General features: G+C 40.2%; 1 protein-coding gene across 4 annotated transcripts in view; it reads right to left on the bottom strand.

Moving 5' to 3' along the window:
• Positions 1–1,387: 1,387 nt before the first annotated feature.
• plppr2a (phospholipid phosphatase related 2a) overlaps positions 1,388–12,861 on the bottom strand; it is an 87,097-nt gene continuing 75,623 nt past the window's right edge. For 2 of the 4 annotated variants that reach the window (XM_080906277.1, XM_080906278.1), the window contains 3 exons: positions 8,693–8,869; positions 6,208–6,335; positions 1,388–5,164 (listed from right to left, as the gene is read on the bottom strand). In XM_080906277.1, coding sequence (XP_080762403.1) covers positions 5,056–5,164; positions 6,208–6,335; positions 8,693–8,869 — 414 coding nt within the window. In that variant the 3' untranslated portion in view covers positions 1,388–5,055. Of the gene's footprint in view, positions 5,455–6,191; positions 6,336–8,692; positions 8,870–12,861 lie in introns of all 4 variants that reach the window. The other 2 variants (XM_080906279.1, XM_080906280.1) reach the window with 2 other exon arrangements.

Here is a 12,861-nt window from a genome sequence, read left to right as displayed (position 1 = left end):
GCGAGTAATCCCTATGAGCCATACTTTAAGGCTTTTTCTCTACTCCTGGCTTTATAAATGTCAATGAAAGTGGATAGCCTAACCCTGTTAGGAGGGGTGCCCGATGCTAGCTTAAAGGTGGTCTTAATGGAAGAGAAGCTAAAACAGCATGTTTCAGACAGTGGATGAGGTGTGTGGCTGCATCAGCTCGAGATAAATAAGGGTTATTTTGAGCTGTGAAGTATGCAAAGCCACTCTAGTAGAGGCCACGAATAAAGCAGGATGAGTTCCCTATGGAACAGATGGAGGTGGAAATTAGCCAACTACCGCAGGTCTGCTTCGTGACACTTTAATGTTACTTTAACTTACAACTCAGCAGCTAGACATTTTAGAGAGACATAGGGCACCCTGTCTGCAACTGATTTCATACATTTATTCAAAAGTAACTTTAGGTAGTAAGATTTTATATTTAAAAAAATTAAAGTCGAGAAAAATTACCTTAAAACTTCTCTCATTTTGATTACATTTAAACAACTACTTCACTTTAAAACTTTAAAAGCATAAAAGAACATTTTTTCTGTTCTAATGTTTAAACTTCTGACACCCAGTGAGACTTATCAAGAGACAAAGGGCCTAGGTTATGTAGAGTTAACGATCCAGTAACATGATTTTTAATGATAATGAACATAGAGACATGCTGCTGGTAATACTGCTAAGTACTTTCTGTCAAGTAGAATGTTGGATGTGGGACTTTTTTCATTGCTGTACTGACACATTTGTAAAGAATTTGTCATCTGGAGATATACACCATGTGTATATGGGAAAGGAATGGGAATAATAATGTAGTAAGTCGTGACTAATCATTTTAAATGAATCTGTACCTTTTGTTATTAGTTTTTTCTTTTAATCAGTGATACTTTGGCTCCATGTCAGGAGATCAGAAGATACTTTAGGAGTTGAGCTGCATTTATAAAATACAAAGAAGGGGACAGAAGGCTTTCTAAAAAGCCCTGACGTTATCACTTTTTCCCAACAAAACGAAATGAAATGCAGTCTCAAACCATGACAGAGTCTCCACTGTGTTTTACATGGCAGTTCACTGTTCTAACTTTCTCCTGACCTCCTCTTTATATATTGATAACCTTTTTAACCAAAAATGTAAAATTTGGAGCTATCACTCCATAAGACCTGCTGATGCTGATTTTTTCGTCCAGTTTTTGTGTGACTTGGCAGCCTTTTCTCCCCGCTTCCTTTCCTCAAGTCAAAAAAAGCATCCTGTTCACATGCAAAACAAATGCAGCAGCTCTGACACACAAAATCACCGCCAATCACTCTGAGAACACAACAGCAAAACAAGAAGTGCAGACTGACACAGACAGCTTTTCTTATTTCAATATCCATTTATTGTTCTCATCACACAAATCTTTACAAAAACAGAGGGTTTGCTGCATCAGGATCAAAGGAAACACGGTCCTGCCTCTGAGTAGCAGATCTGAAGGAGACTGGTGCTTTTTATTCACATGTCAGTCAACTGTTTGTTGTTTGATTTTTAAACATGTGTTACCGAAGACTTTACAGGAAAGTAAAGCTGCAGCGACGGCAGTCGAGCCGGTGGAGAATCCGAGTCTTCGTGGCGGGCGTGTTTACCTTTCATGTTTGATTGTGTCTCATTTGTGCATTTTGGATCACAGAGGATTCACAGAGAATTTGGACAAATGACAAATTCGCACTTGCAAATGAAATTACAGCCAGTCACTGCTTAGAAAACACTTTCGTTACATTTTGTCATCAAGATTATCTTAAGGCATTTCTGCTTCACTGGGACATTGAAGACTGGAAAGAAATGAGGAAACACATGAAACAAAGGGCCATCATGCAGCAAAGGTCACATGTCTGACTCAGCTTCACAAAGTTGCAGGTACACTATGTGGTATAAGTAGCCCTGGCTCTCTGAGCCATCAAAATGTCACAGTTTTGATTATTTATTTATTTGTTTTTTCAGTGAAATCAAACCTCTCACAAGTACAAGATGCTGATGATAATGAAGCTTAGCATCCATCAGGGAACTATATAAGGGTAGTTTAGCACATATTCTCAATGGTCAAACACATGCTTTTGGTTAAGTAGAAGCTATAATGAAAAATAAAATCTACTGGGTGCTAGATTTGGATCTCCAAAAGATGGTCATTTTTATTTAGCTGAGCACAATTAAAAAAAAATAAAATGAAGAGAAGTTATGTTCTTTTTGTTTTAATTTCCAAAGTGATACCTATGACAGCCACATAGAGTGTGAGTGGAGCGTTCGTAAGGAAGGTTAACAAAAAACTTAAAGATATGTAGGCTGATGGAGGATTTAGTTGTTGTCACGCAGTCTGATGGCGTATTATCACTAATGTTATAATGCTAATGATTAGCCAGAGAGGCACATATTTACAACACAGGCCTATCATCAGAAAATTGGGCCATCTTTATCTTACATCCACATGAATGGGGAACCAAAAGCGATACATGCCTTTCCATCTGCAACAATTATTCTTTTCTGGGACCTTGCGGCTTTATTACACAATAGACATGACATTGATGAAGTCAGATAGAGCATTCGAGAAGGGGTAGTGATCAAGGTGGGTTGCAAAGCAGCTTGCAGAAGTGCATTAACTGCAGACAGGCTACACCAACTCAAATAGCATAAGTCGGATCAGCTAATGTGGAATAGCATGAGGATCAGCTGATCTGCTGGTATCATGAATGAGTCTCACTTTATGCCAGATAATTAAGACTTAAGAGCAGTAAGCTCCCTTCAGTGGGGAAACCTCTGGTAACTGTAAAACTGGTCCAAGTAGACAGCAGACAAACAAAGTTAGCAGCTGGCTGGTGATCATAGTAGAGCATAGTAGAACCAAAATAGAAAATATGCCCATTCATCATTAATATTACACCATTCATCAAATTAAAGCTCTTAATCTGTTAAGTTGGATGTGAAAGCTGTTAGATAAAATATTAGTGCTAACTAGAATGCAATAATTTGTGAAATGTGTGTTCACAGCTTGACCTATTGCCTTGAAAAAGGAAAAATAGATCTCTTAGGGTGTTTAGATATCTATGCTTTAAATTTATGGCCCCACTATAAACTGTTGACCTGTCTGGGATGTAACCTCACTCTTGCCCCATCACAACTGAAAAGTAGAGGATGGATGGATGGATGATCAAAGCATGAAAAAAGGAAAGTGAAAATGGCCTAATAAAACTCAGAAAGTCAGGATCACATAGTGTCTGATGTCAGAGTAAAATGACTTTTCCAATCCAGCTTTATTCAGTCCAACAGACAGACGCAGCAAATTGAAAGTGGTTCAGAGTGGTTCAGCACGTCTGCTCGAATTCTCCATCATTGTAACAAAAACAAGATTTTCCTTCAATCGCCACACAGAGTCTTGGTGATGCTCGTGTAAAAATCACACTCTCAATAGAAAAAAGAGCTATGTACAATATCTTACAGGTTCGGTGTTAGAAAGTGGGGAAGAGGAGAAGGAAAGTACAGTAACAAGTAGGGGGTATAAGTGTGCTTGTGCATGTGCGTGCTTTCAAATATGTTAGAGTTTACGTCTGTAAAACGAGGTCTTCTGTGCTTTGTGTGTCTGTGCTTGTGTGTGTGTGTTTGTGTGTGTGTGTGTGTGTGTGTTTGTTTGTCCAGCAGAGGGAAACATTTCACAGCACAGTGATGGCATATTAGCCTAGATACAGACACCACAGAGAAGAGAGATAAATGGAGAATGTAAAAAACAAAATGTATTTGTAAAGAAAGGAAAAGCAAACAAAGGCAAATGAAGAGAACAAAAGACAAAAGTGGATCGTGAGGGAGTGTGCAAATCAAAATCAGCAAAACTGTCACGCCACACGGAGCGCTTATGGCAACCACGCCGTATATACACAAACGTCAGTAAATCAATATATCAATAAAATCTCAGAAATAAATCACAGTAATTACACGACGCAGCCAAAGGAGACGCCACTTCGGGATGAGCGATGCTGTTCCACAGTTAAATGAAAGAGACATTTTTTTTAAAAGTCAGTTGGCATCACAGAGAAGTGTCCTGTATGAAGGCTCCTCTTCGCAAAAGAATACAAAAAAAAAAAAACAAGCAAAAAACAAATATTTGCTCCTGAATGTGATGCACTTAATTTGGCTCACTGTTGTGCCACCTGCATTCGGGAGCTTGGGTTTGTCTCATCCAATGTGTGTTTCTGTTTCACATTAGGTTTTGGCAAAATTGCAACCATCTGAGAGCGACGGAAAACACAAAGTTGATAGCCAAGTGAAGATGTCTGTACCTTCATCCTGTTTGCTTTTGTCTGGTGCTTCTGCTGAAGGATAAGAAACGGATCCTTTGATCCTGGGAAACCTCATGCGAAGCTGCTACTCAACCCTGGTGGGTGCTTATGCGTGTGTCTGTGTGCACGTGCATGGGATGAAATAAGGAGAGCAAGTGTGTTTGTTTGTGTGTTCATATGGCTTGCTAAAAGGATGTTTTGTACGGGTAAATCTCAGCAGCACACATTTCCTCAGGTGGGTTTCTTTGGTCCAACACGGCGCACGTCAAAGCCGCATCCTGAGAGCTCACCATCACCTTTCGGGTTCTTTCCTCAAACAGGCGTGCGCTCGTACGGTTGGAGAAAAAGAAGCAGCGGACATTCTCAGTGGTCACCGTTTGATTTCGTTTTTGTAACAGAGCAAACCACTGCTGATGAAAGTGAGCTTCATGTGATTGAGTTTATATACATATAAAAAAATTAGTTACATTTTTCAACATGAAAAAAAAAGGAAAGAAAAAAAAGATGTACCTGACTCTGTACTTATTGATCAGAGCTTTACTTTACTGGTATTCCAACAAAGAGAAAGTCTTTGAAGAGTTTGCCTATCGGTTCCCCGGGGGTTGAGAGGGCAACGGGGGATGTGTGTGCTGTGTATCATGTATTAGGAGGGGTGGGGGGTCTAGACCTGCGTGGAATAGGAGCGGTGCAATGTTGTGTACCGCCCAGCCGGATGGGCGGCGCATTGTGGTGAGTGCTGCTCCGACTGGTCTAGACTTCGCTGGAAATGGAGCGAGACGGTATGAGGACATCGGGGGTGGCGGGGAACCGATAGGGCTGATGGTCATGTGATCTCTGTGAACGGAGATCCCCGCGGAGTCTGCAGGGGAAAGAGAGGAGTGAGAAAGAGAGAGGAGGACGGGGCAGAGAGGAGGCGGAGGAAGAGAGAGAAAAGTGAAGAAAAGAATAATCAAGAGCAATGTACAGGGATGAGTGGAGGACAGAACAGATGTTCGACAGAGCAAAAAACAGAAATAAGGCAACAGATGGTGGAGATAGTGTTGGGGGGGGGGGGGGGGGTGACAACGTTGGGTAAAAAATATTCAAAGCTGGTTAGAATGGTTGGACGTAGGTGTTGTAAGGTGGGGAGGAGGAGGAGAGTGCAAGATGCTGAAGGAGAGTGAGGGACAAGGGAGCAGATTGAAAGGAGAGAGGCAAGGTGGGAGACAGAGGAAAACAAGGCAGTCAGGTGAGGGTTAGAGACAGTGAGAGACCACAGAGGACGCACGATATTTTTCTAAATGCTTCACCCCTGAGAGAATCGCTTTAGAAAATGCAGCGCTTTCGGAGAGCAGATATAACTTGAGGGGATCGCTTCCACAGCTAAGACTATTTTCTTTTAGCCTCTGCTGACTTCACAGTTTCCCTTCAGCCAAGTGCTCTGCATTATATCCAAATGGTAAATAACACTTGGAGTGTGTCAGCCAAACTGCTGATTCACCTCAAATACACAAGTGGCTCTCTCTATAAACCAGATAACGTGAAAATTTGTAACACTGTGGGATTTTTAGGAGTAAGCAGCACCTCTTTCCAAAGCAAACATTCACACTAGAATTTGTTCCATCCTCTGACTGAAACATAACCGTGGCTCATTTCACACCACTAGAACAAATCTCACATGCGTTCTTATCAGGGTACAACAAGCCTCGCGTGCGCAGAGATTTAAAGGATTCACTTGGGTGTTTTGCTAGGACTGGGCGTGCGGGTGGGCTTGGAGCATGCATGTTTGAATTTGTTCTTTTTTGAGGAACAAAAGGAAGGTCACGGATTCAGTTAAGAGACAAGGGGTGTGTATCTCAGCCCTTCTGTGAGCACAGTTGTGCCTCACACCCACCCCCGCCCCTTACCTGAGGGCCACTTAACTTTTCGAGTGGACTCTCCACGGAGGGCAGTGTCACCATCGGCATGCCCAGCATTGACTCGGGACGTTGGGGTCGCGGTGGAGGAAGACCGGGCTGCAGCTGTTGGAAGTTGTTAATCACACAAGTCACCTGATGATAGAAACCAACATAAAGAGTAAACTGGGACCAGAATGAGACACATGAGAGAAATTGACCATTTGTCAAATTCAACACCTAATCAGATTGTTCAGTAACAGCTTAGTGGATTTTCCTGTGTGGCAAAATGGTTTACAAGGGCTTTGGGGGAAAAAAGGACCGAATTATCAAAGAGCATGAATGTTAAAGTTATTTTGGGCTTTGGATAAAAACTTTGAACTGTTCTTTTTCCAGTGTACATCTTTAATGGACAAGTTTAAATATTGTTCTCCAATCCACACGGGGTCAAAAGTACTCAAACATACTCAGATATCGACATACATTCACTTAAATCTTCTAATATGTGGTACGAAAGGTTCTTGTCTTTTAACTTGACATGGTCACGGCATATTAACCTCTCATTAGTGATCATGATTGACTACAACTGGTTCTACAACTTTTCAACTCAACATAAAAAGAATTTGACAGTACTCTCTGGATTACTCGATACTCAGAATGGGAAAGTCCACGTGAAAATCTAAGAATGAGAATTACAGATTTACACAAGTTGGGAAGGTCTCAACAACTGCACCATCAGTTCAAACATTTCTATGTAAATGCAAGTTATTTGGATTTTTCCCCACCAGAAAACCCAACTGTCACCCTCAGCTGAGAAGAAATATGTTAGGATATTCAGGAACAACCAAGGAACCACCAAGGTTCCAAGGCATGACCTGGAAACTGCTGGAACACCAGTGTCACTGTCCAAAGTGATGTGGGTTTTTTCACAGCCATGGACTAAGACAGTGCTAACCAAGAAAGAAGGCCCTGCTCCAAAGGTGGCACTGTCAAGCTCAACTGAGACATGCTGCTGCCCACATGGCAAAACCTAACACTCCTGAAGAAAGGTTTTATGTTCAGCTAAAGTAAACAGCAGTGGCGTTTGCAGGGTTACTTAAGTTGGACTACCTGGTATATAATGTTGTGTTACCTGATTGCTAGCGACACAGCTATGTTAGCATAACATTAGCACAGTGAAGCTGGAGGATGAACGCCAACTTTCTTTCCACTCGATAAAAGTTAATGTGAGGGATTCTGGTGATTAGGGACAAATGCAATCGCATAGCAGGATGCTTTTGACCAAAACAGGCGCAGCTTGATGACATCATCAACATGCGCTATCGCGATAGAGCTATATAGTCAAAATCTCTATTGTTGGCCAAATTTATATCGTTTCTATCGTATATCGTTTATATCGTCCACCCCTACTAAGAACACTCCACCAAGCCTCAGGCATGGTTGAGGTAGCATCATAATCTGGGGTTGTTTTGCTGCTGGTTGTATTGCATTACATTAGATTAGAAAAAATCCAAAATAAAGTCAAACATTTGCACCCAATTCTTGCTTTTTAAAGTCATTAAAGAGTATCCTAGAAAAAGAATATATCAAAGAAATAATTAGGAGTCCAAAGTTACCATGGCATTCATGCTCATGATGAGTGGGTGTAAACTGCAAAACATTATCAGGCACCGCTAACTACTGTTAGGTCTGCAACTTTCAGTTACATGATTTTTCATAATTTGGGGTCTCTATGCCACTATAATAGGTTTGAAATGAAACACTCTGTGTACAATTGAAATTGAGACTCTCAACTTTGATTCAATGAATTATACAAAACATTTTGTTACCTGTTTAAATGTTACAGTTATTTTAAGGAGTAACCTAGAAATTCACTTAAAACAATTTTATAGTCAGATTAAGGTTATTTTTCAGTATTTCTTTATCAGTTAGGCAAAGAAAATGTCTTGAGTAATTTATTATTGTGGTACTTGCATTGGGAAACTGTTATAGTGGACCAAAGCAATTGGTCAAAACAAAACCAGATACTATAGCGGGAAAGTTAGAACCAACCAAAGCATGACTCATGCCATGAAAATGTAAAGCTCGCCAGGTATAGTAACAGTAACAAAAAGGGGTGTGGTTTAAAAAAATGGTTGCTTGACTTCTGCTACTGTGGTGCAGCATATTAAAATTGCATGTAAACCTATTTCCGAATGTCATTTAATCTGTTGAGATATTAATGTGGTCTTTAATCATCTGATTGATATGTAGCCCATTAATGACCATTTTTGTCTTTTTTCATAATTAAAAGCACCTAACAGGACATTTTTCTAAGACACATTGTTTTAGATTATGAAGAAAGATAATAAATTACCATATGAGACATTACACAGCTGTTTTCACAGTGCTCTCAGGGGCAAGTAAGCTCGTCTTTACATGCAAAGATGGAGCGCTTAAAAAACTGAGAACATGTCTTTCTTTTTTAATCTATTTGTCTGCCTGTCTCTCTGCTCCTTCTATTCTCTCCTCACCAAAAACACAGCGATGGCTCCCCCAGTGAAGAATCCCGCCAGGACATCAGCCCAGTGGTTGCGGTACTCAGCCACTCTGACCACACCGACTAGCATGGCGAGACAAAGCAGCGTGAGGCTGATAGTGGGCTTGGTGAGCCGCGTGCCTTTGGTTTTGAACACCAGTGTCACGTACATCTGCAAAGAAGCATAAGGGAGGGAGCGCACAGTAGGGTGCAACAAACACAGAAAGCCACAAAGAGCATGCAAGTGCATAAGATACATCACTATTTTAAACCAGGTAATAAGACGTACAAGAGATTTTCTTCCTGTAATTGGCTGGTTAAAGTGGACCTATGTAGCTTGTCCTTACTTTCTCTCATTATATATTCAGCTACACTAGTGGATGGTCATATTAAACACAGCATTTACCTAATCATAAGGAGAACTAATCATAAGAAAGTTAGCTTAAAAGGGAATGGAGCATAAAGCAGGTGAACTGAGGAACTGCACTAAGTGGCATAGCATAGGATAAGTTACAAGAATAAAAATACTGAGATAAAAGTGAGCATATTATGCCACCTTTAAAGTTAAAGTACCTGTTAACTGTTTCGACAAAGGGAGGAAATATATAATCTGAAATTTTGTTCAGGCTAAACACAAATCAAATTTTTGAGGTGGCAGAAATCAGCATAAGTATCCACTTGATTACATCAAATAACAGCCAGTGTTATTTCTTGTTCAGCGTGGTAATGATTGTTTACAAATGACAAATACAAACTGGTAGAAACAAACTAATCAGTGTTGAAATAATTGGTAGGTGGTGCCTTTTTAACTGAAGGCAGCATTTCTGCAAATGTTTTTGTTAAGGTCTGTTTACTTGCATACATCCTTGTTTTGCTTAAATGTGAGTGGTAAAAGGTAAAAAGGTTAAATTTATATTAGTGCTGTCAGCGTTAATCTTGTTAAAATGACCTTAACTCCATAACTGCATTAAAGTGGCAAATCTCCATTAGCGAGTTATCGCGGATAGCCTGGTGCGTGGGGCTGCAAGGCCGTGGTTAGCTCTTTAACGCGTTAGTGCCGTGCAGCCACGTGTGAGTGAGAGAGATAGATAGATAGATAGATAGATAGATAGATAGATAGATAGATAGATAGATAGATAGATAGATAGATAGATAGATAGATAGTAGGGGTGCAACGATATTCGTATCGATATTGAACCGTTCGATACAGTGCTTTCGGTTCGGTACGCATATGTATCGAACAATACAACATTTGTAATTTATTTTATCAACTTTCCTTCTGACGATGCTGTCTGTGTTGAGCGCTCAGTGAATCTGCGTTCGACTACTCCGCCTAGGCTGCACTGTCGAGCGCAGATCCACTGAGCGCTCAACACAGACAGCATAGTCAGAAGGAAGAGCGCAGGGCAAGCTAGCAAGACAGAAGTTAAGCTCTCCTTGCAACATGGACCTCCCCCAACCTCAATCAGATCTGGCGTTTGGAATTATTTTGGTTTTCATGTGACGTATGACCCTGAAGGTAAGCGAGTCATGGACTAAAGTAAAACAGTATGTTGGATGTGCCATGCAATGCTCAATTACATGGGTGGGAACTAGTGTGTTAGCGCAGTAAGCTCGTTAACGTGTTGGCCGTCTAGCCCCATGCACGGGGCGATCGGCGGTAGCTCGTTAACGGAGATTTGCCGTGTTGTGGCGTTAAGGTCATTTCAACGAGATTAACCTGAAAGCACTAGTGAGAACACAACGAATATGACTGCACATTTACGCCGACATCATCCTAGTGCAAAGACAAAAACAACAAGCATGCTACTAACTTTAGCCGAGTCATTTAGACAGCTGTTAGCACATGATTCTCCTTATGCTGCTGAGAATATAGCCCAGAAGAAGCGGATAGTATAGCTTTTATTTTGGAAAGAGACATTTCTCTGTAATAAACTCTCTTTTCCAAAGATGAGTGATTCCTCAATCAGATACAGGGCTCGCAATATCGCTAGCCCGACGTCCTGGGGCTAGCGATTTTTCCAGTCGGGCTACCAAAATCTATCTCTGCCCTGCCCGTCGGGCTATTGTAGGAAGGAAAAATATATGTCAATGCTTTTGCATTCTTTCAGAAATTTAGCTGGGTAATTATATCATTGGCATCGGTGAGCCACTGTCAATATGTGACATATTGAAATCGTGTTTGAATTTGCGCTTGTTTTTTGCTTTCACTTTGCAATCGCGCGAACTGTGTATAGAGAGCAACAGCACTGATCTGTGAGTGATGATAATTTGTGCACCAATTCCTCTGGCATCGTCTTATTAATCGTTAGCTTACTATGCAAACATGACAAGTGAAATCTCCCGCAGCAAGCTTAAACATGTGAGAGGTTGATCGCGCAGAGAATCGCTGAGCTTATGTGAGTGCGTGTGTAAAAACAGCAGGATATATATTTTAGTTCTGCTGAGCCAAATAAGACAGGTCAGGGTGAAGAAGTGACAGCCAAAGAAAAGCTTACCACAAAACGGAGAAGTTATGACAAATCAGACTATAAGGCAAAAAGAAAGTGCAGCTTTATGGTTTCATGGACAAAATAATTTCTGTGGCTGCAATATGACGAGCTAAATAACCAGGGCTGCACATAAGTGGTCCGCAGGTGCGCATTCGCTGTCAAAATAAAAAACACGCACAAGGGTTAGGGTTAAATTTAAAAACTGTACTTTTGAGTTAAAATATATATTTATAATTTTAATAAATGACAAATTAAAAAGGCATGAACATTTTTTTTGTATCGAAAAAATATCGAACCGTGACACCAAAGTATCGAACCGAACCGAACCGTGAATTTTGTGTATCGTTGCACCCCTAATAGATAGATAGATAGATAGATAGATAGATAGATAGATAGATAGATAGATAGATAGATAGATGAGCACTCGACTTTGACCGAGTCAAAGTCCAGACCTCAACCCAAGTGAAAACTTGTAGCAGGACTATAACAGAGTGGTGCATAAATGAGTGCCCACAAACCTCAAATAACTTAAGCAAAGTCCTAAAGAAGAAAAGAAAACACTTATTTCAAGTAGAGATGGCACGATACCACTTTTTTATGTCCGATACCGATACCGATATCATAAATTTGGATAACTGCCGATACCGATATGAATCCGATATAGTGTTTTTTAATCAACAAAACTGTTTTTTTAATATCTTGCTGCATTTTGTATAAGTTCATACTCAAGTTTAAAACAACAACTACACTAAAGCTATTCTGTTATACCTGTATGCAAAAAAAAAATATTTCATAGTTCAGCAATACTGATCAATCTAATAAACTTAAACCTACACCATCCTCCCTATTCTGGTATTTTAAAGAGTACTTAGCGTAAATATTAAGCAACCTAACTAATAGGGTTCCAACTCCCAGCAACAACAAAAATAAATAAATAAAAAATAGGGAACCACCCCTCACACTCCACCTCATGATGCTTAATCGACGTAATCAACTTTAATTTGATGCAGTGTGAAAAAAATGCACAGAAATCAATTATTTTTCAAGAAATATTAAATAGATTCAACATCTTTCTTCAACAAAAGTGCAGACTGCACAGATGGTACCTTTCCAAAGGAAAAAGTACTATAGCTTACTAGGGTATATATATTAGACTTAATAGTCACTATATACTATATACAGTAATTGACTTCTATTCATTTTACATCAAATTAAAACTTTGGGTGTCAGATAATTATTTATTAAAAGCTAGACATTTTAAATGAGAATAAGAAAGAAAAGTATGTCTTTGTGCCCCCTTTTCCCTGTTAATGCCCTATCGGCCCCCCTGGCTAAACTTTGCTAGATCCGCCCCTGCACAGTTACCAGCCGTCAGCTATGTAGAAAAAGATCCTCGAGTAGAAAGTAATATTAAATAAATTCTAACGACAGCTTATCAAGCTTAAACGTGCTGCTGTTGTTCAGCCACTGGTTTCCTCTTTCTGGTGCAAAGTGGGCCAAAAACAAACCAGAGAGACGGACTCACTCGTGACAGAAAAGCAGATCAGCTGATCATTAAGCAGTTTCATGATTGAAGTAGCAGCAAGAAGAGGCAGTTGCTTGTTAAGCTTAACGCAGGAATGCTTTACATACATTCAGAGATGGACTTACACACTTGCTTTACTTCTCTCGG

Source organism: Rhamphochromis sp. 'chilingali' (genome assembly GCF_963969265.1).
Source record: "Rhamphochromis sp. 'chilingali' genome assembly, chromosome: 15".
Classification (NCBI taxonomy): Eukaryota; Metazoa; Chordata; class Actinopteri; order Cichliformes; family Cichlidae; genus Rhamphochromis; species Rhamphochromis sp. 'chilingali'.
This window is presented reverse-complemented; position numbering and strand designations above follow the sequence as displayed.